Source organism: Anabrus simplex, chromosome 1 (genome assembly GCF_040414725.1).
Source record: "Anabrus simplex isolate iqAnaSimp1 chromosome 1, ASM4041472v1, whole genome shotgun sequence".
In the NCBI taxonomy this organism is placed as follows: Eukaryota; Metazoa; Arthropoda; class Insecta; order Orthoptera; family Tettigoniidae; genus Anabrus; species Anabrus simplex.
In genome coordinates this window covers 575709396-575732277 of record NC_090265.1, presented here as the reverse complement: position 1 = coordinate 575732277, position 22882 = coordinate 575709396, and the positions used below count along the sequence as shown (strand labels likewise).

The 22882-nt window shown below is 38.0% G+C and overlaps 1 protein-coding gene across 1 annotated transcript in view; it reads right to left on the bottom strand.

Moving 5' to 3' along the window:
• LOC136880382 (collagen alpha-1(XVIII) chain) overlaps positions 1 to 22882 on the bottom strand; it is a 177824-nt gene that overhangs the window by 31088 nt on the left and 123854 nt on the right. The window contains exon 18 of the mRNA XM_067153301.2: positions 17480 to 17602. Within this exon, the coding sequence (XP_067009402.2) occupies positions 17480 to 17602 (123 nt within the window). The remainder of the gene's footprint in view (positions 1 to 17479; positions 17603 to 22882) is intronic.

Here is a 22882-nt window from a genome sequence, read left to right as displayed (position 1 = left end):
AGCCATGTCGAGCCCCGAGTCAAGCATTCTGCCTCACTCTCAAGTGCTCACCAGTGCTCCGACAACTATCTTAGCATTCTGTGAATTAAGATATTGAGGCAAGTTCCTTGCAAGTCTAAGTCCAATACTAGCATTATACCAACGCGACTCTCTCTACAAGTTACACTTGTTATCCCACAACAGATAGTTTTTGACTATCCAAGGACATTTCCCAGTGGAATAGACTATCTCCTCAAGATAGGTGTGAATGTCTATATAGGACTCTCTCTTTGTAGATATATATTTGTGCCACAGATTTTCAGTCTATCATTTAATAACAGCATTAACTGCGTGCAGTCAATCAAGCTGCAAGACAAGTTTCATTATATTTCTTGTAAATACTGTATAAAACTATTGAAGCAATAAACTTTATGTTGTGTTACTGTATACCAAGTTCCTTGTATACAACAGTAATAAATCTACAGTTCTATTTGAAATAAGTGTAATGGTTGCCTGTTCTGTTTTTCTTGTATACATACACCAGCAACTTCATTATTGTGCTCTTTGAACATTTAAATAATAACGCTGCAATTAGTTTTAGAACATGAAGAAAATTAAGGAATAATAATAATAATAATAATAATAATAATAATAATAATAATAATAATAATAATAATAATAATAATAATAATAATAATAATAATAATAATAATAATAATAATAATTGTACCGGGCGGTACACCTCCGTGCCGCTAATTCAAACATTGCACCAGTTGAAACTCCTCTACTGGAGGAAGCTTGAACTTTAACTTCCACATTAATGCTAAGATTTCTCAGAAGATGTCATTACTATAAATTTTGAAGAGTTCTGAACTGTGTCTTTTTCGATTTATTTTTGTTTTCTCTGTAGTAAGAAGTGTGAACATTCTCTTCTAAAGGGTACTACTTAAGAACTACAATTGTGCACCCTAGTGCGAAGTGAAGGAACTTTTTTTTTGAAGAAATTTATTATGTATAAGTTTGCTCTTTGTTAAATTTCTTTCAGTCATTGTTTGAGTTGGCAATGTTAATCCTTTCATTCCACCAGTTTTGAATTTAGCCAATCCCGAATTTCTTTAATTAATTTTTGACCAATCAGGTGTATCTTCTCCAACATGGATATGTTGCTTGACCCTAGCCAATAAAGTGAGGGGGGGGTGTGGGTTCTCATTCATGAAACATCTCGAATGTTCCGCGAGGGTATATAAACTGCTGTGTTTCTGGTCTCGGTGCCACTTCAGTAACATCTTTCCTAGTGTGATTATATAGCAGGGGGCGGGAAGCGCCTCTTTCTTCGGGCAGCAGTTCAACCATCAGGTAATGGCAGTTTTATAACTTATTTTCTTGCCAGCTCAGCAGTTTAACCCTCGGGGCGGGTTTGAAACTTTCCTCATGTAACCTATATTTAAAATGTAAAAGACACTTGGTATAAATTCTGTCTCTTTAACTACAAATTGGAATAGAGAGTGCCTAACCCTCTCGAGCTCCCATCATTTTGTTTTGAGGTGACTACGTTTTTATAACAGTTTACCTTCTACTCGTAATGTCATAACATTAACTTAAATTAACATTAACTTTAAATATGTCATAACATGTTTCAATCGTGTCACCTCCGTAGTATGGGATTAGCCCTTGCATAAGTGGCCTAGTGCCAAACACGGAGCAGGTTTTAAAGAAGTGTATTAGGAGTGCGGTTACGCCTCCCCTCAAGTTGGTATTTTGGGGGCCATGTAATTGCCCTGTTTCTTTAATGAATAGGCCTCAGTAGGTTGGGTATTTTTACCCCTGTTTTCATGTGCTTGGAGGACAGCTTGAAGGTGGAGTTTGGTGTGGCCTTTGATAGGCTTGTACTTTGAGAGCGGGTTGCTCTTTCTTAATGTTGGTTTCTGTGTGCCTCGAGCAGGCTTTACTGAGTAATAGGGAGCAAGTGCTCCTGGGCATGATTGGGGTTTTCTGCCCCTTTGTCAAACTTTGTTTTTGGGTAAAGTTGGGCTAATTGCTCAAGAATTGTGAATCTGGGGCTCGAAGCCCAAAATCCATTAAGAAACCATAATTGTACTTTCTTAACTTGTGGATATACAAATGAGTTCCTGTTATACTTGTTGTTTCTTGATCTTGAAAAGAAAATATAACCTTGTAAAATTTTAAATCAACTTTAATTTCGTAAGTTGAGACCTGTTCATCCCAGCACCTTCTTTCACCTCTGCACATCCACAATACACTGTAATAATAATAATAATAATAATAATAATAATAATAATAATAATAATAATAATAATAATAATAATAATAATAATAATAATAATAATAATAATAATAATAATAATAATAATAATAATAATAATAATAATAATAATAATAATAATAATAATAATAATAATAATAATAATAATAATAATAATAATAATAATAATAATAATAATAATAATAATAATAATAATAATAATAATAATAATAATAATAATAATAATAATAATAATAATAATAATAATAATAATAATAATAATAATAATAATAATAATAATAATAATAATAATAATAATAATAATAATAATTACTCCCGAAGTGATACTTTCAGATAACTCTGACCTCCATGACAAGACACATGTTGAATTCTACAAGGCCCTTCTAGAATATTCTGGTACCGATCCTACACAACTACCCATACTGCCAAGGCAGCAATCATCCAAAAAGTTTGGAAAAATCATTGAAGATCTTAATTCGAAAGTCTTGCCAGAATATCTGAAAGGGCATCAGACGTTCCCTGAAGTACATACTGCTATATACTGTGCAGCACTTGTCGCAGTACGACTGAACAATGGAAAGCCATTTTTGCCTAACAATAAGTCTGTCAAGAAAAAATTGAGAGAACCACCCTGGGCAAAACGCCTGAAAGAACACATCATCCAAATCCGCCAGGACGTGAATCGCCTGCAGCAATACAAGAATGGAGTAAGAGGGAAATGCCTAAATAACAAAATTATTCGAATTCTGAAAATCAGTTCAAGGCAGAGTCTGGAGGAACCTGGAAGCACAGTACTACAAGAAATCCTTGAAACCATGAAGCAAAATTTGGCCGCATTATCCAAGCGCCTCAAATGATACCAAAACACCACAGAGAGAAAATCACAGAATGCATTGTTCGAAAGAAATGAGAAACAGTTCTACAACAATCTGAACGAGAGAATACAAGATGCAGCACAAGATGGAAATACGCCCAGCGAAGAAACAATTCACAGCTAATGGTCGAACCCAATAGAGCATAATGTGGAAGCCCATTGGATCAGTGAACTGAAAGATAGAACTAATGAAGTAAAGCATACGGCAACCAAGGCTGTTGAGATCGGAGAAATACAACAGAGCATCAACAAACTGCAGAACTGGAAGGCCCCAGGCATTGATCGTATACACAATTATTACTACAAGAAATTTACATGTACTCATTTCCTTCTGACTCAACATTTCCAGAAATTTTTAGACAACCTGGCAACATTCCCAGCTTTCCTGTGCACTGGCATCACATATCTGAAACCAAAGGATGAAAATCTGCAAAATCCAGCAAAGTATTGGCCTATAACATGTCTATCTACTCTATATAAGATATTTACATCTATAATAGCCAACAGAATTCTGAAACACTGCGAGGAAAACCACATCATTGCCGAGGAGCAAAAGGGTTGCAAGAAGAATACCAAGGGGTGCAAGGAGCAACTGATTATCGACACTGTGGTCCTAGAACAAGCACACCATAAATCCAGGAACCTATACACGTGCTTCATTGACTACCAAAAGGCCTTTGATTCAGTACCACACACTTGGCTCATACATGTTCTGGAACTATATAAAGTTGACCCCTCAATCATTCACTTCCTGAAGATGGTAATGGCAGACTGGAACACCTCACTTCATGTTTCTCTAAGAAACTGCAGTGTTGCAACAAGACCCATACCAATACGACGAGGGATCTTCCAAGGGGACTCACTGAGTCCATTATGGTTCTGCATGGCATTAAATCCACTATCCTACCTACTGAACACAAGTGGGTATGGATTTAGCATTAAGAATAAGCGAGAAGAGCTATTCAAAATCAGCCACCTACTCTATATGGATGACATTAAGCTGTATGCCTCTACCAAACCCCATCTCCAACATCTCTTCTCAATTACCAAGACGTTTTCTTCAGATATAGGCATGCGGTTTGGATTGGACAAATGCAGAACCCAAACTGTCATCAGAGGATCCTACTCAGCACACGGGACACCTTTGAGTTTAAGCGACGAATCCATACAACAGCTGGAGGAAGAAGAAATGTACAAATACCTTGGTTTTCATCAGAGCACTCGTATGGCTGAAGATGTTGATAAAATACGAAACATGTACCACTTTTAACCATTAAATTGCCTTAAGCAATCATTGTATCGACTAGGTAGAAAATAATAAATAATTGTGAATTTGGCTGACCTACTGCGGTCTTTTCCCAGAAACAGAAGGATTTGTTCTGGCCATCCAAGATCAAGTAATTGCTACATGGAACTACCGTAGATTTATCATGAAGGATCCAACAGTTGTCTCAGACAACTGCCGCCGCTGTTTCAGAACTACAGAGAGCATACAGCACGTCATCTCTGGTTGCCCACACTTGGCCAACACCGATTATAAGCACCGACATGATCAGGCAGCAAAAATCATTCACCTGAAACTTTCTGTAAACTGTGGATTTCTTCAGTCATCAACTGCATATTGGAAATATACACCTCCACCAATTCTCGAAAACTCTTCATATAAACTACTATGGGACCGAGAAGTCATAACCGATGTCATGCTCAGCAACAATAGGCCAGATATTATTCTAATCGATAAATCAAAAAGATCCGCATCCTTTATAGAAATTGCTTGTCCAAATACCTCCAATCTGCAAACAACAATAGCCACAAAGATATCAAAATACACAGAATTGGCAATAGAAATACAACGCCTGTGGAAACTAGAATCAGTCACCACATGTCCAATAGTAATATCATGTACCGGTGTTATTCCAAAATGCTTGCACAGCTCTCTGGCCGCATTAAACCTGCATCATCACACATACGTAGAATTACAGAAAGCCACCCTCCTGAGCACTTGCCACATTGTGAGAAAGTTTCTAGGAACGACTTTTCCTCTGACTCACGCCAAATAGTATGAAGTTCCAGGCCGCAGTTTCAGTAACACTGAAGAACAGATTCCCAAAATGGGGACATAAGAAGTCTGAAGTTGTTTGTATTTATTGTATAAATGTATATGTTGTAATTATTTCTGTTGTAAATATTTGTACATATATGTACCTGTAGTTTCATAATCAAGAGGGTGACTCCTTGCTTAGGCTGAGTCAGCCCATTATGTTACCGGCACAAGCCGAGCCTTCCTAAATTGATGATAATAATAATAATAATAATAATAATAATAATAATAATAATAATAATAATAATAATAATAATAATAATAATAATAATAATAATAATAATAATAATAATATCATCATCATCATCATCATCATCATCATCATCATCATCATCATCATCATCTCAATCTCCATGACAAAAAACATATTCCAAAACTACTTTTTCTTGTTTATCATCAAGAATCTTTCGGTATGATGTATGGCCGGCAATAAGCTTTTGCAGCCAGTTACATAACTTCTGGACCTATCAACTAGATAACCTGCTAAAGAGAATTTCCATTTTATAGTTTTAGCTTTTAAGATTAATTTCTCACCATTCTTGGGTACCTCTGAGTGCAGCAGGAAAGAAAGGAGAACAAGAAAAACATGAACATATGAAATTCAGACATTACATACTATTCAACATTAAGAAGTAGACATGTAACTTACATACTGTAATCCTTATTTGTTATGGTAAATGTGAATCTTACCATGTAAATTTGGACGAGGTCTATTCTTTTAAAAAGCATACCTTTTTCTTGATTCTTACAGGTGTCTAATTATTCTCACATTTGTCTTATGCCATGTTAGTCTTGAACTAAATAAAGAGAGTTTCTTCAAAAGCCAATAACTGCAGTTTTTGCAAAAATGGAGATATTTATCTTTCCATGTAGCGGGCTTGCCATCATCTGACCATTAAAGTAGTTTCTTCGTGCAGCTATATTTCACACACTTAAAAGATGTGTGATATAAGGAGTTTTTGTGAACCACATTATCTACAAAGAAAATACTATAATCCAATATCTGATACATGTAAAGTAATTTGGTACTACATTCTTCTGTGGCGACACTGACTGCTTGTATTTTGCTTTTTTCTCTGTACCAGAATGTTAGTGTCAAACAGAGTGGAAGCACTATAAACTAGAGGAACAGATATTTTAGTCCAGTAGAGGAGGTTTCAAGAGGAAGAAAATGTAGGAGTGATGACTCAGGTAACAGAGTGTGAGAGAGAAAGGTCCTGCAGGTTTTGAACAGAAAGGATATAAGGCTCAACACAGATTGCAAACATGGTTTTGGTATCAACTACAGTTTATCATGGGACAATTTTTAGTCGATCGTGCAAGTAGACAATGTTTTTTTTTCTTTTTCAGTGTGTAATATTTCTTAAACAGAAGAAGAGAAAATATGTAAACGTTCCCTTGGAGCTTCTCTCTTCAGTAGTGCGATAGGTATGTGGCCACATATAAGTGAGATAATGTCACATTTTGCTCTCTTCTGCCATTATCTTATGCAACAAGTAGCTTGAATAATGATCTTTGGATAAACACAAACACAGATTCTTTAGTTTGGCTGTGTTCAAGTAATTTTTGCTTACCGACCAACCAACCGACGATTGATCTGCAGTTAGGGCTGTCGCCCAGGTGGTATATTCCCTATCAATTGTGTACCTAGTCTTTTCTTAAATGTTTTCAAAGAACTTAGAAATTTATCAAACATTTTCCTTAATAAATTGTTCCAATCCCTAATTCCTCTTCCTATAAACAAATATTTGCCCCAAATTTTCCTCTTGAAACTCTATCTTCTTGTTATAATCTTTTACAATTTGCTTTATGTCGCACCCACACAAATAGGTCTTATGGCGACAATGGAATAGGAAAGGGCTAGGAGTAGGAAGGAAGTGCGTCCGTGGCCTTGATTAAGGTACAGCCCAAGTATTTGCCTGGTGTGAAAATGGGAAACCACAAAAAACCATCTTCAGAGCTGCCTACAGTGGGGTTCAAACCTACTATCTCCCGAATGCAAGCTGACAGCTACGTGACCCAAACCGCGCAGTCACTCGCTCAGTTCGTTACAAGCTCCACTCAAGCTTATTTGTTTACTAAATTTATTCCATGCTATCTCTGTACCGACAACTCGGAACATCCTGCTTACTGTAGGATGCTAATTAGTTTATTAATAATACGACATATTCAATACATTAAGATTTTAAACAATTAGGATTTTATCATTGTTACCATATGAATGTGAGACATGTTTCGCCTTTCATAGAAGGCATCATCAGTCACTGTACCTCCTCAAGGTTAAATTAGGTACCTGATTTATATCTAAATTATAATTACTAAGAATTAATCTCAGACGGCAGCGTGTCGGCCTCTCACCGCTGGATACCATGGTTCAAATCTGGGTGACTCCATGTGAGATTTGTGCTGGACAAAGCGGAGGCGGGATAGGTTTTTCTTCGGGTACTCCGGTTTTCCCTGTCATCTTTCATTCCAGCAACACTCTCCATTCTCATTTCATAGCATTTATCACTCATAAATAAATCACCTTGGGAGTGGTGACCCCACTGTAATAACAGCCTATATATGTTTCATTCATTACATCCCTGACCCGGTCAATTACTGGAAAACAGGCTGTAGGTTTTCATTTTCATTTTTCATTTTAATTTCAAGAATTAATATTAAGTGTTGAACATGTGGACCCATTAATAAAATTATTTTATAAGAATTGAATCTCTGTACATATCAGTATACTCTGGCGGTAAAAAATATCCAAACACCAAGAAGGGGGTTGTGCTAGATTAACGAACATTGGTAGGCCTGTTTATACACCTGAAAGATGATTCTAATTTCCTGCAAATCACATTAGCATGGAGCTAGTATTGTCCCCATGACGTTACACATCAGGTTTGCTTTAAATACAGGCTGTACTGTGCGAGAGCATTAGTTGCCTGTGAGATTGGACGGAGTGACTGTGAGTGGGTGAAGGATGTCTTTACAATGACGAAGAGGCTTGTATCAACAACTCACTGCGAATGAACAAGGCCGTATAATAGGGCTACGTGAAGGTGGATTTTCTTTCGCGCTAAGCAGAACTACTTGGCAGGAATGTCTCCATTGTGCATGCGTGCTGGCAGCAGTGGTCATAAGAAGGTATGATTGTAAGAAGACCAGGATCCGGATGTCCCCATGGCACCACCGACAGGGAGGACCGTCATATTCAGCGTATAGCTGTGATGTAGTGGACTGCACCTGCAGCAGCAATTTATGGCGGCAGTTGGCACCATAGTGATGCAACAAACTGTTCGAAATCAGTTACTTGAAGGAAGCTCCGATCCAGGCGCCCTGCGGCGGGCATTCCACTTACCCCAACCACCGCCGTCTCTGACTTCAGTGGTGTAGTGTGAGATCTCATTCGAGGCTGGAGTGGAGGTCTGTTATGTTTTCCGATGAAAGCCGGTTCTGCCTTGGTGGGTGTTGGTTAGGAGACTAGGTGAGTGCCTGCGTTCCACCTGTCTGCGGCGTCAAAACACTGGACCTGCACCAGGAGTTCTGGTCTGGGGAGCAATTTCCTATGACAGCAGCAGCACTCTCATGGTTATCCCACGTACTCTGATTGCATATGTGTATGTCCGTCTAGTGACTTGACCTGTTGTGCTGCCATTCATGAACAGCATTCCCGGGGGGGTGTTTTCCAACAGGATAACGTATGCCCCCATGCTGCTGTTGTAACCCAACATGCTCTACAGAGTGTCGACATGTTGCCTTGGTCTGCTCGATCCCCCGATCTGTCCCCAATTGAGCACGTGTGGGACACCATTGGGTGACAACTCCAGCATCATCCACAACCGGCATTAACTACCCCTGTTTTGACTGACCAAGTGCAATAGGCATGGAACTCCATCCCACAAACTGACATCCGCCACCTGTATGACACAATGCATGTACGTTTGCATGCCTGCATTTAACAGTCAGGCGATTACACCAGTTATTAATGGACCAGCATGGTCTGTAGTCTTGTACCCTTAATCAATTAAATATGTTACCTTGACAAATATATTGCCAAAATTTCTGTATTCTACATTCCTTATTTCATGGTGTTTGGATATTATTTTCCACCAGTGTAAGATGGGCTGAAGCACAAACAAAAACCTGTGGAACGAAACCAACCATAAACCCACTGATGTAGAAATAAGGAAAAGGAAGTGGGGATGGATAGTACACACATTAAGATAACAGGACGGAGCAGTTGAAAAGTCGGTCTTAGAATGGAAGCCAGTATGAAAGAGCAAGCATAGAAGACCTAGGAACACTTGGAGGTGAATCGTTGGAGAGGAAATGATTGGAACTGGAAAATCATGGGATGACATAAAAGACCTGGCTGCAGAACCTACCAAATGGAGAGCTTTCCTGGATGCCCTCTGCTCCACAAGGAGAAACAGGAATTAGAGTAGATTAAATTGATGTAATGTGCTGTGTGTACAGTATATGAAGAGGAGAGTATTGGGACAAACAAACACCCAGTCCCCAAGTAATAGGAATTAATCATACATTATTAAAATCCCTGACTCTGCTGGGAATTGAACCTGGGACTCATTAAACTGAAGGCCTTGGTGCTAACCATTCAGCCAGACTCTCCAGTAGGCTATCCTTACATAATAATTCAATGTGGGTATCAATCTCTTTAGCCAGTTTGTGGAAAGGGGAGGTTAGCAAGCACATTTGGAAAGGAAGAGAGCAAAGCACCTAGTCCCTTTCAAAATCATAGCCATCTTGTGCCGATGCTACAAGGTGGTGGCAGAAGGTAGTGCAACAGACAGTTCAGGAAGTTTATGCAGTTTAGTCATTGCATTTGTTACGCTTAATTGTCTGAAAAAAACATGTCTTATAATAACACTGTACAGTTTTGTGAGCAAGTTCTTCCGAGGCAGATACTGGGCGGCTGGGATGTGAATTGCAAAACTTGCTCCAGTAATGCCACAAATTATATTTTAGGGTACCTCAGTCCTCCGCGATCTTGAAAACATATGAGGCTGAGCACCGGGCTTTCACTTGCAGGAAGAGACAGATGTAAACGACCTCTGCAGCTAGTATTTTCCAGCAAAAAAGTGGCTTTAATACTACCGTGCTGAGCTTCATTTGGAAGTTTGAACAGGTGCATGTTCGTGCCAGATTTGTCAGTTTTATGTTTGTACAATTCATTCTGAAAATGTTTTCTTTGTAACTTCTTGAGAATGGTGTCTCGCTTAACAGTCTCTTCTGAAGAGATTTCCTAACCACTGGCCTTAAAATCTGTGAAAATTGTGTTCCTATACCTCTACAATTTGATACGTCTTCACAGATAGGAGCAAAATTGCATACAGTTTCTTGAAAGATACATTTTCTTTTGGATAAAATAGTACTCGTATCACTAGTTTGAATCTGCCGTCATTTAGGAGGTTTCCTAGCCATAGCTATAACTTGTTCATGCTAGAGGAACATCTATGAATACTAAAGGAACAGATTTATGTAGAAAAACCTTATAGTTGTGCTCACACTATCATTTTATTATCTAAACTGCCCAGTAGAAACAGTCGAACTTTCCTATACAACCTCCCTCGGTCAACTCTTGTTCTTTTCTGACCTGAATGGTATTAGAGCATTTGAGGTCTAGGGAGCCTTTTATTTTCACACCCTTTATGGCCCTTGCCGTTCTTCGGCCAATACCTTCTTTTTTTGAAATGTCAGACCCCTTCCATTTTTTCTCTCTGATTAGTGTTAATAATAGAGGATGGTTGCTCAGTTGTACTTCCTCTTAAAACAATCACCACCACCACCAGGTAAATACTCTAAAGTTACTCATTCAAGTGTACAGCTGTCGGTAAAAAGAGAAAAAAAAGTGGCCGCTCTCTTCAACATTAGTCCCCTTCGTGTCCCTATGCTACTATTCAGAGACAGGCAATGTTACATTTTCTTTGGCCATGGCCTGATATCTATAGTTATAATGGATCCGTTCTGCATGCTACTATTAAATACTTTAATAGACAATACCTGACAGCTTGCGGTTTTCAGTGAGAAAGTTGATGGTGCTGCTACCTACTTGACTTGGTGTGACCAACTCTTCAATAATAATTATATTGCCATCTGTATGATTCTTTGTGCACTGGCGTGTTGTTTATAATGTATCAGTGTTTGTCACTAAATCTTACATTGCAGTTATATTCCAAGAAAAGTGTTATGCGCTGAACAAATTACCCAGCAAGATGGGAACTGATAAGGACCGCAAGTATTAAAAAAAGTAGTGACCCACATCCGTGTTGAAGGTACATTCTATGTACCTTATATTAAGAAAATCAATCAAATACTCTACTGAAATGTTAGTGGGACCTAAAACCAATAATATTAACAAATGTGGAACTCTAGTATACTCAAACTTGAGGGTCCATAAATTTCACAATCGAAAACTTGTGGGCCTGTAGCATAATGGTTATCGCTGTAGTCTTGACACTGAAAATTGAATCCAGTTTTGAATCCAGTCAGCTTTTTTTTCTTTCTGTAAGAAAATAATAATAAAAATAATAATTTTATTTATGTCCCACTAAGTACTTTTATGGTTTTCGGAGATGCCGAGGTGCCGGAATATAGTCCCGCAGGAATTCTTTTATGTGCCAGTAAATCTACCTACACGAGACTGACGTATTTGAGCACCTTCAAATACCACCAGACTGAGCCAGGATCAAACCTGCCAAATTTGGATCCGAAGGCCGGTGCATCAACCATCTGAGCCACTCAGCTCAGTGTAAGAAAATTATTTCAGTGTATTAATGGCATAGGCTTGAGCACTTGTCCAACTAATTTAATGCGTGTGTATGGTAATTCTTCATGCATAAATTTGCGAAAGAGACTTTAGGAACTTCTGAACACTTCTTCCTTGTCAGGAACATTGTAGTTCACTCACGTATCTCCAATATGTGTTATATATATTATGTATTTCTGTCTACAGAGGTAAAACAGAAAATTCAAAGCACAGAAAAAGCGAGATAGCTGCGTGAAGTGAGTTCCCCTGTAGAGTTCGGGAAGATCGGCCGTACCATAGAAGAAGAAGTCAAAATAATGGTCCAAAACTCCTGTTCCTTAATTACAGCTTCTCTTTCCCAAAAATCTTAATAAATCATGGATGTTGTTAAGTTATCTGCCCTCTCTGGCACTTTGGCTGAATGGTTAGGCAAAGTGCTGTGCTAGGTAATTGAGAAAAGGCTAGAAAAAAGAGGAGAGAGCAGTTGCTAAATAATCCTCCCAGAGGCTGGGTGGATCCTCAAACACATTCTGCTTTATAATTTTTAAGACATAGCGAAAGGCACGGCTAACATAATGCTCGTTTGGAGGTTTTTGAAGGAGGCATTTCATATTTTAAAATTTCATTCTTAATTATTATGATTATTCAATTATTTCAACAAAAATATTTTAATAAAAATATTTCCAATGAGTGTAGTGCATTCCTCTCAACTGTAGCATAGAGAAGTATGCAGTTCACACCAACGCACTAGATGTCACCACCATCGCTGTTTGCACTCCATTCAATGTTGTTGAGATAGAGCTGTCCGGTGTTGGTATATTGAAGTATTTGGTAATATTGTGGCATACTGGTACAGAGTTGAACTGGTATTCATGAGATCGTGCATTCGAACATAACCTGTGTTTGTTATTTTTAAAGGGAGAGAAAATATAACACTCCTCTCTCTTTTACAACTGTTTTAGTAATTAACACTAGAAATTCATTATTATGCCATAATTTTATCATTATTTATCATATTATGATATTTTGACTTCAAATAGACAGAATGAAAGATTTTATTCTTAATAAAAATATGTTTTGTTTCATAAACAAAAAACTTAGTGGAATCTGCCTTAGAAAATTCATTGCATAAAATGAATTTCATTGTAAAGCCTGTATTGTCGTTAGTATATTCCTGTGAGGTTCTCAATTAAAGACTCCACCTTTACTATACTAATGTTATGTTTTAATTAAGTTAACATTAACAAGTGTCGGAACATGTTTTGTCCATCTTTGTGGACATCTTCAGCTGAAAGTAGACAAGATAAAGGTAGAAAAAGACAAGGACACAAATTTTTTTTTTTTGCTAGGGGCTTTACGTCGCACCGACACAGATAGGTCTTATGGTGACGATGGGATGGGAAAGGCCTAGGAGTTGGAAGGAAGCGGCCGTGGCCTTAATTAAGGTACAGCCCCAGCATTTGCCTGGTGTGAAAATGGGAAACCACGGAAAACCATCTTCAGGGCTGCCGATAGTGGGATTCGAACCTACTATCTCCCGGATGCAGGACACAAAATAATACACATTAAAATACAATTCAGAATTCTGAATACGTTGGTAAAAAATACACAATATGTTTAAAGAAATGTTCATAAAATGTTGAAACCATGTTACTGGTATTGCCTAGAGCTAAAACTTTATTAAAATGTCAGTAACACACAGAAGTTTCATTAGAAATTTAGTTGCTGAGCAAGCTCTTCTTATGTCAACGAAATGACCAATACAAGTTGTTAATATTTTTTGATATAAGGTAATGGGCAGGTGGAATTTTTGATCTGAGTTCACAAGAAGGTGACAGACTGTGCCAAAGGTTGAAGTGTTTCTCCTTGCTTAGTCAGCCTTAGCATACAAACCTAGCTGTGCAACTTTGGAATGGGTGAGGATATACACTTCAACCTTTGGCACAGTCTGTCACCTTCTTGTGTATTCAGATAAAAAATACCACCTGCCCATTACCCTATATCAAGAAATATGTACAACTTGTATTGGTCATTTTGTTGACATAGGAAGAGCTTGTTCAGCAACTAGACTTCTAATGGAACTTTTATGTGCTACTGATATTTTTATAAATTTTCAGCTCTATAGGCAATGTTTCAGCAACTGCTTATATTTCAGCTGGTTCAATATGCCATGAACGTGTGCCCTCTCCATAATGAGAAATCTACCTCCAACACGACACAGACACTCGACCACTTTAGGCATGAATAGCGGTGTATCTGTGGTTGAGTTGGGTGCCAGAAAGACAAAGTCCAAAGCAGGTCCTTTGTCATAGAAAAAGTGACATCATGAGAAAAGATCACCTTTTTCCAATTCCGATCACAATTTTCCACTGCCAAGACTAAACACTTGTCTATATGTTCCTCCTCAAGAATTTCCCTAAGAATGCTACATCAAAATCTGAAATTAGCAGCCCTTAAACAATTTCTCATGGTCTGGTTATGGCTCAGAAAATTAACAACTGCCTTCAAAACAACAGTTCTGTTAAAGGGATTCCTTTCAATCTCACTAATCTGGTATCCTGTTGTGGTGTTGAAATTTTCCTTCTACCACTCCTAGCTTTTCAGACAAAAATACCCAAAATTCAATAATTTTGTACCTATCTCTAAACTCTCCTTTCTGAAACCTGGAAATGCCTAGCTGCTTCAAATGCCAAAAAACCAAGTTCACTCACAGTTCATATTACTCTTTCTTTCAGTCCTTCACCACTTTGTGGAGCCATGTCAAACAGTGAACTGCAAAGTCTCAGGCAGAAGTAGCATCTTTGAATATCTCGCAGAGTTTTAGTCTTTATCTAGGTCTTTAAATAATGGCAATGTATTTACAATGATACAACTATAAATTTTTGAAATAAAAGTTAATAAGTTGGATATATTTAAATTCTATAAATTACTACTGTATATTATATGCAGACATCAGCTCCAAAAATTTAAAAGAAATAGTTCATAACCTCGATCTCAGAGCCATAATTTGCTTTCTTAAAACTTGAATGGAGAGTAACTCTATCCACAAAATAATTCCTTAATCATTGCTTTGGTTACAGGAAAAGAAATACTACTATGGCTGCAGCTGCTACTACACCTACAAAATATTATGTAATAAAATAAACCTATTTGTATAACATTATTAATCACAATATAATCTAAATTAATGTGAAGTTGTAGTAGTTCAGCAAATGTGCCTGAATTGTGCCAATATGAAGTAAATCCTGTACAGATCAGTTAGAAGAACTTTAGAGTTTAGATGGCAACATCTCAGGTTCAAATCCACAATGCTCCTTTTCATTTTATTTCATTAGATGATATTATAATGTAATAATATAAGAAAAAAACTAACACGATTATTCTACACCTATATTGTTCCAAATTAACATTTGTATTATTTTTCTTGCTAAAGAATGATAACAAATTCAAAATGATAATTTCAACAAGGCTCAAACTCACAAACCAAGCAAGTGGCTGTGCAGTTTGGATCACGTAGCTATCAGCTTGCATTCAGGAGATAGTGGGTTTGAATTACACTGTCAACAGCCCTGAAGATGATTTTCCATGGTTTCCCATTTTCATACCATTAAGGCCATGATCATTTTCCTTCTACTCCTAGCCCTTTCCTATCCCATCATTATTATAAGACCTATATGTGTCGGTGCAACGTAAAGCAGATTGTTAAAAAACAAAAAACAAAACAAAACTTTACCACCTCAAAACATTAAGCGATTGCTTTACCGCTGTTCCACGAGAAGCAGATATCGAATGACTCCTTCTTAAACATCATAGTTCAGCATAGTTGACAGTGCTTCTACTGCACATCTACAAGTGCACAAATTGTGTAACAGCACTGAAATTTGAAGTGGAAGGATATATTCACTGTTGAAGTGCAGCCAGTTTTTTGACAGCTGTGTATGTCAATAAATAGTAAATAAAAAAAAAATGAAATTTGTTTATCAGCAGGCAGTTACATTTCAAAATTAATATTTGCAACAAATTATACTGAAAAAATTTTAAAATTTTCCCTGCTCAATTCAAGGTAGTAATCTTAAAGATGTCAAAATGAACATCTGAAATGCAGAAATGCTATTGAAAAGAAATTATGCCTTTCTAGTGTAGACAGAAAAACTTAAATATCTCAAAACTACTTTTCATGTAGTTATCAGCTTTTGAAAAAAAAAACCATTCAGTTGAAGATGAAAATATAAGAAATCAAATTTCATCCAATTAATTTTGCCAGCTTATTGTGGTAATATCATATTGTAGCAGGCATCTTACAATTTCTTATCTTGTACCAAATATTTTGTGTGTGACCATAATGTGCATGGTAGCAGTAAAAGAGGAAAGAAAGAAAGAAAATAAATTACATAAATAAGTAGATGAATTGAGGACGAACCAGGCGAGTTGGCCGTGCGCGTAGAGGCGCGTGGCTGTGAGCTTGCATCCGGGAGATAGTAGGTTCGAATCCCACTATCGGCAGCCCTCAAGATGGTTTTCCGTGGTTTCCCATTTTCACACCAGGCAAATGCTGGGGCTGTACCTTAATTAAGGCGTAAAGCCGCTAGCAAAAAAAAAAAAAAAGAGGATGAACATAAAAACGTTAACTTCATCAACATATATTTGACTTTGAATTGAACTTCACCTACTTATTGCAAGCTATACAAGGTGGTCGTAAACAACATGAACCGGGTACATGAGTGTTACACGGCTGGACACTCTGGTAAATTTGGAAACATTAATTCGATATACTGCGCCATTGTCATTTTGTCAGCTGCTGAAGTTAGCCAATCAGATCTCTTTGTGGGCAAATTCAAATTGGCTTTGCGAGGTGATGCTGCTAAATCTGCATATGGCTTAACACAGGCTTGAGAGCATCAACCACGGACTTCTGAGCTGAAGGATTGTGCCACCTAAGTATTTCTGCTTACTTGTAAGATATAGCATTCTTATGACCTAATCTATTGTCGTACAATTGAAATTCATTTTAAAGTGTGCCTTATTCTTTATTGCAGTTATTATAGTTTATTACAGTTCATATTATCCATAGAATACTACACTAGTTTTAAAAATTTAGTACATAGCAAAAAAAGGGAAAGAATGAAATTATGAACTGTACACTGGACAGTACTATCTAAACTGTAATAAAAGCTGAAGCTTGGCATTAGATGGTTGAAGCTAATAAATAAAAGAAAGGTAGTAGCAATGATGATAATAGTTTGAAGGCAAAATCAACAAGATTATCAGGGTTTATTGTTCATAAGAAATATTAGAAAAGGTATGCTATTTTTATGGGATTCTCATACTTGTCACATAAAACCATCCTTGACTGGAGATTCTAACCAAGATCTCATTATTAAGAAGCTTGACTTTTCTATGCTGTGTATGAAGAGAAGAGAATAATAAACAGTAGTTTTATTACAGAAAATCAGGTAGCAAGTATTTTCTCTCAATTTCGATACTTACATTTGGTCCATCAACTGGTCCTGGCTGATGGTTTATCAAGTTGGAAGACTCAATTGGAGGCTTGACTGGTTGCGGTGTTGTTGTTGGGGGAGGCTGTGTTGTTATGGGCAACAGAGATCCAAGCTGTAATTAGAAATAAAAAAACAGCTGTGAAGATAAAATATGCTAAGCAATAATAAGTCATGGAAATAACCGTGACTGATTCATAGTCTGTATTTATGCACTGACATAGATAATAATTTGTTCTTGAGTGTGCTGATTTATTCTGTTTCTAACTCTGAAGTGTAAACTGGGCTACTGGCTTTGAAGCATAATATTTACTGTACACTTCATTTATTTATTAAATAATTAAAATAATATACTATACCAATATGAAATAATATTTCTCAACCACACACACAAAGTAAATACATGTATTACACAACTATCAAGTATGTCTACACGTATGTCCAACCCTTATCTCATTTCTCTATGGGGTTGGATATGAAGTAAGATGAATCTTCGTAGCGAGTTTTTATGATCGGATGCCCTTCCTCGCATCGACCCCATCAGAGTAATTAATGAGATGAAATGAATAGCATGATATATGATAAGGGAAGGGAGGGGGTGAAACTGGTGCCGTCACATAGCCTATTCCTGTCGAATAGCACCAAGCGGTCTGTTCAGGGCTTAATGTCTCCATCCGATGAACGAATCACCATCAACAGTCTGATATGCTCTCACCTCATATGAACACTGCAGATTGGTTTGGAATTGAATCCAGGCTTTTGGCACGCAATTTAGTGATTAGAAATTGTGTACCACTACCTCTCTCACTCTGCTGGCTAACATTCTGACGGTGAAAATTTTTTTGACTACAAGAGAAACATTCACAGCCCTTCGCCATTCACATACTCACATTCTTTTCAGTAATGACATACCAGTAATCAAACAAATATAGATCCATTCAGCCAAATCACTGACCTGTGATAGTTTGTGACACACAAAGATATATGATATAAAATATATTTTATATTGTTTGTAAATGAATAATGTTTATTTTGTCATTAATTCTCCATCAGGAAGTTGAGAAATTTAGAAGCAACTTATATCTGGAGAATTAATAACTCTGAGGTTCACTCAGGTAATGATAGAAATGAGTGATCACGTTGATTCCTTACAGGAGCTGATGACCTTGATGTTTGGCCCTTAAAACAACAACAATCATCCTTATCATCAATTCCTTGGAGTAAAGATAGGTATGTGTAGAGCTAACCACTCTTTCTCATGGGTAGTGGAAGCCTCTATCTTCCATTCCTCCAGATGCCTTCATAGCCTGTATCATTTTGGCATTTTGCTATAATATTATTATTATTATTATTATTATTATTATTATTATTATTATTATTATTATTATTATTATTATTATGATTATTATTCAGTGTCTTGGCAGTGACAAGATCAGTAAGTCTGTTGTGCATGAAATGATCGAAGATTTCGTTGGTAATCACCCGTATATTGACATGGAAAGTGAGTATAAGTAATATTTAATATCCGTGCTTTCAACATTTAATAGGATAAACTACGGTAGTGGGTGAAAAGTTCAAGATATTGACATTGTGTGTTAGTGAAAATGCGTTTTTAGGTTACCTAGTTCTAGTTTCATCATAGAAAATGAAATGATCGAAGATTTCGTTGGTAATCACCCGGATAATGACATGGAATGTGAGTGTAAGTAATATTTAATATCCGTGCTTTCAATATTTAATAGGATAAACTACGGTAGTGGGTGAAAAGTTCAAGACATTGACATTGTGTGTTAGTGAAAATGCGTTTAAAGGTTACCTAGTTTCGTCATAGAAAATAACAGAGAATAGATATATCTCTGCGACCTGAGTCACGGCCAGCTGGACTCCCTACTCACGGCACGATGTCGGGTGCTGGAATCCAGTGCGACTCTGAGGATTTGAATCCAGCATCTATGGAACATGGCCACAATATCATGGACGTGGAGCGCACACATGATACATGCAACAGAAGTATTGAGCAGAATGCGGAAACGAATCTGAGGCTTGATATCACTCAACAAATTATGGAGGATATGCTAAAAGAGGAAGAACAACTGGAAATCGCCAGGGGCCTGTTGAAAAGTATTCTTGCAATTCAGCAGAAAAATATGAAGATTGAAATTCAGCAAGGTTTAAGGAAATTGGAGGAAGCCCTAGATGCGGGATCTACGCACAGAAAAGCCTGGAAAGCAACTAGAGCATTAATGCAAAAGGATTTGACCGATCAAGAGAAAGTAGAACAGAGCACCGCAAACAGAAACGTAGAACAGGATAACTGGGAAATAGCGTTATCCAAGAAGAAGAAGAAGAGGGAACAGAGGCAGAAGAAGGCAGATGAAGATGAAGGTACTCAACCTGAACCAGTACCGGTATCTGAAACTGTTAAAAAGAACGAGCAACGGAAACGTTCAACTATAAGAAGCCGCCCAGAAGCCGTACTTATTAAACCGATGAATGGCAAGACTTTTGCAGATGTTGTGAAGGATATCCGCAGCAAGGTGAACCCAGAAGACAGTGGCGCCAGTGTTAGATCTATCAGGAAAACTATGTCTGGAGCAGTTCTTCTTGAATTTAATAAGGCCACGGAAAAGGAGAATAGAGACAATTTTAATAAATCACTTAAAGGCGCTCTTGGACATGATGGCGAAGTAAAGGTTTTGACGCCTAGAACTACATTGGAAATTCGGGATATGGACAGTGCCACCACTATTTCCGACGTAGAGGAGGCTGTAAGACGTGAATTAGAAAATTTTAATCAAGAATTGAAGGTCTCAATCACAAATCCGAACAGCAGGGGACAAAAACTCGCCATCGTGGAGATAGAAGATAGCGAGGCACGAAAGCTGTTAGACATAGGCAAAATTAAACTAGGCTGGCTATACTGCAGAGTAAGACGGTGGGCCGTAGTTCCTCGGTGCTTTAGATGTCTGTCATATGGGCATCAAGCACGAAACTGTAAAGGATTGGACAGAAGTAAGCTCTGCTTTAAGTGCGGAGAAGCTGGTCACAAGGCAGTAGGATGCAAAACGAATCCACGATGCATAATTTGCACAGATATGGGCGTTGAAGAGCCAAAACGACATCATGCTCTTGGCTCAGGCAAGTGTATTGTGTTTCGTGAAGCACTAGAAAAGGCCAAAAAGCAGTGGTGAATGGTACAGATCCTTCAAGCCAATATACACAGGAGTCTAACTGCCAATGATCTATTGACGCAGATAATCTATGAGATAGGAGCAGACATCTTGATTCTCAGCGAACAATATCAAGACAGAGAACAACCAGGCTGGTTTTCAGACAATCTAGGGACAGCTGCGATATGGGTACCAGACCTTGGAAAATACTCAGTTACAAATCAAGGATGCGGAGATGGTTTCGTCTGGGTCCAAGTTGAGAAGGTAATTTTTGTCAACTGTTATTTTACCCCGAACGAGGCTATTTCTGACTTCCAGACAAAACTAGACGGGCTTGAAGATACTCTGCAAGGGATGAACACTAACCTAGTTGTTGCTGGTGATTTTAATGCTCAAGCAGTTGAATGGAACATGCCTCAAACAGATTCTAGGGGGCGGCGTACAATGGAGATGGTCGCGAGATTGGGATTAATGGTTATCAACGTTGGTAATGTGACAACCTTTCGGCGACCAGGGTGTCAGGGAACCATACCAGATGTAACCTTTGCTTCTGAAGACATTGCGTCTAGGATAACTGAATGGCGAGTAATTGAAGAATATACTGGAAGCGATCATCAGTATATCACTTTTCGTGTACTTCAAGAGACTCCGAATCTAGGGATTACCACGCCCAAGTCAGAAAGATGGAACATAGCCACTATGGACAGAGAAAAATTTCATGAAGTAATACAGAATGAAATGGATTGTATGACGGATACATGTCACGGAGGCAAAAGAAGCATTATTGCTAATAAATGCGTGGAACACACCATGAGACTCCTTCAGCAAGCATGCGACGCATCTATGACCAGAATCAAACAACGGAGAGGCAAGCGTCCAGCATATTGGTGGAATGAAGAAATTGCTGAGTTGAGGAAACAATGCCTGCGACTCAGACGAAGGACACAAAGAGCACGACATAACGACGCAGCTCTCTCAGTAGAGTATAAGACTATGAAGAAAAGACTGCGAAATACAATTAAAAAGAGTAAAGCCGACAAGTGGTGGGAAATGTCCAAGGAAGTGGATGAAAATCCATGGGGATTAGGGTATAAAATTGTCATGAAGAAATTCGGGATGATACCAAGCCCTATCATGGATCCACGCACCATGGAAGAAATAGTGCACACATTATTCCCTGATCATGCAGAGAGGATTGATGATGAGGCCGAGAAAGAACTAGACAATGTACCACCTTTTACAATTGAAGAATTGATAACAGCAATTAATTCCCTTAGAAATAAGAAAGCCCCTGGTCCAGATGGTATTCCAGCAGAAGTACTAAAGGTGGCAGCCGAATTATGCCCTCAACTGCTGTTGAGAATGTATAATCATTGTTTGAAAGCGGGAATTTTTAGCTTTCGTTGGAAGATAGCTAGATTGGTTCTGATCAGTAAAGGGAAAACTGGGGGTTACAGACCTCTATGTATGCTGGACACTGCCGGGAAAGGTTTAGAGAAGCTTCTACAACCGAGAATACTAGCAGCGGTCCGATTAGCTGGCGACCTATCCGACCAACAACATGGATTTCGCAGAGGTCACTCAACGCTAGATGCTGTGAAGGAAGTGGTGAAGACAGCAGAACGAGCTCAAACGGGTAATCATTATTCTAGGAAACTGACGCTTCTTGTGACTCTAGATGTTAAAAATGCCTTCAACTCGGCAAGATGGAGTGATATATTGGAAGCTCTAGAAGAAACTTTCAAGCTACCAGAATATCTCATGTATATACTGCGAGACTATTTGAAAGACCGTACATTGTTATACGACACGGAAGACGGTCAGAGAAGAAAACGGCTCACAGCTGGTGCAGCGCAAGGCTCAATTCTCGGACCACACCTTTGGAACATCATGTATGATGATTTATTACGGCTGGAGATGCCAGAAGATGTAAAACTTGTGGGTTATGCTGATGATGTGGCTGCTGTGATAGTAACCCGTAACCTAGAGCTGGCTCAATTTAAATTGAATCAGGTGATGCGACGTGTCAAAGAATGGATGATAAATCACAAGTTAGAACTCGCAGATCACAAAACGGAAATTGTCCTCCTGACGAGGAAAAGGATTAATACTGTTGTACCGATGCAGATCGGACAGATAGCCATCGAAACAACTAGGAGCACAAAATATCTTGGTGTAACGCTTGATACTAAGCTTACATATTGGGACCACATCCAACGGGTAAC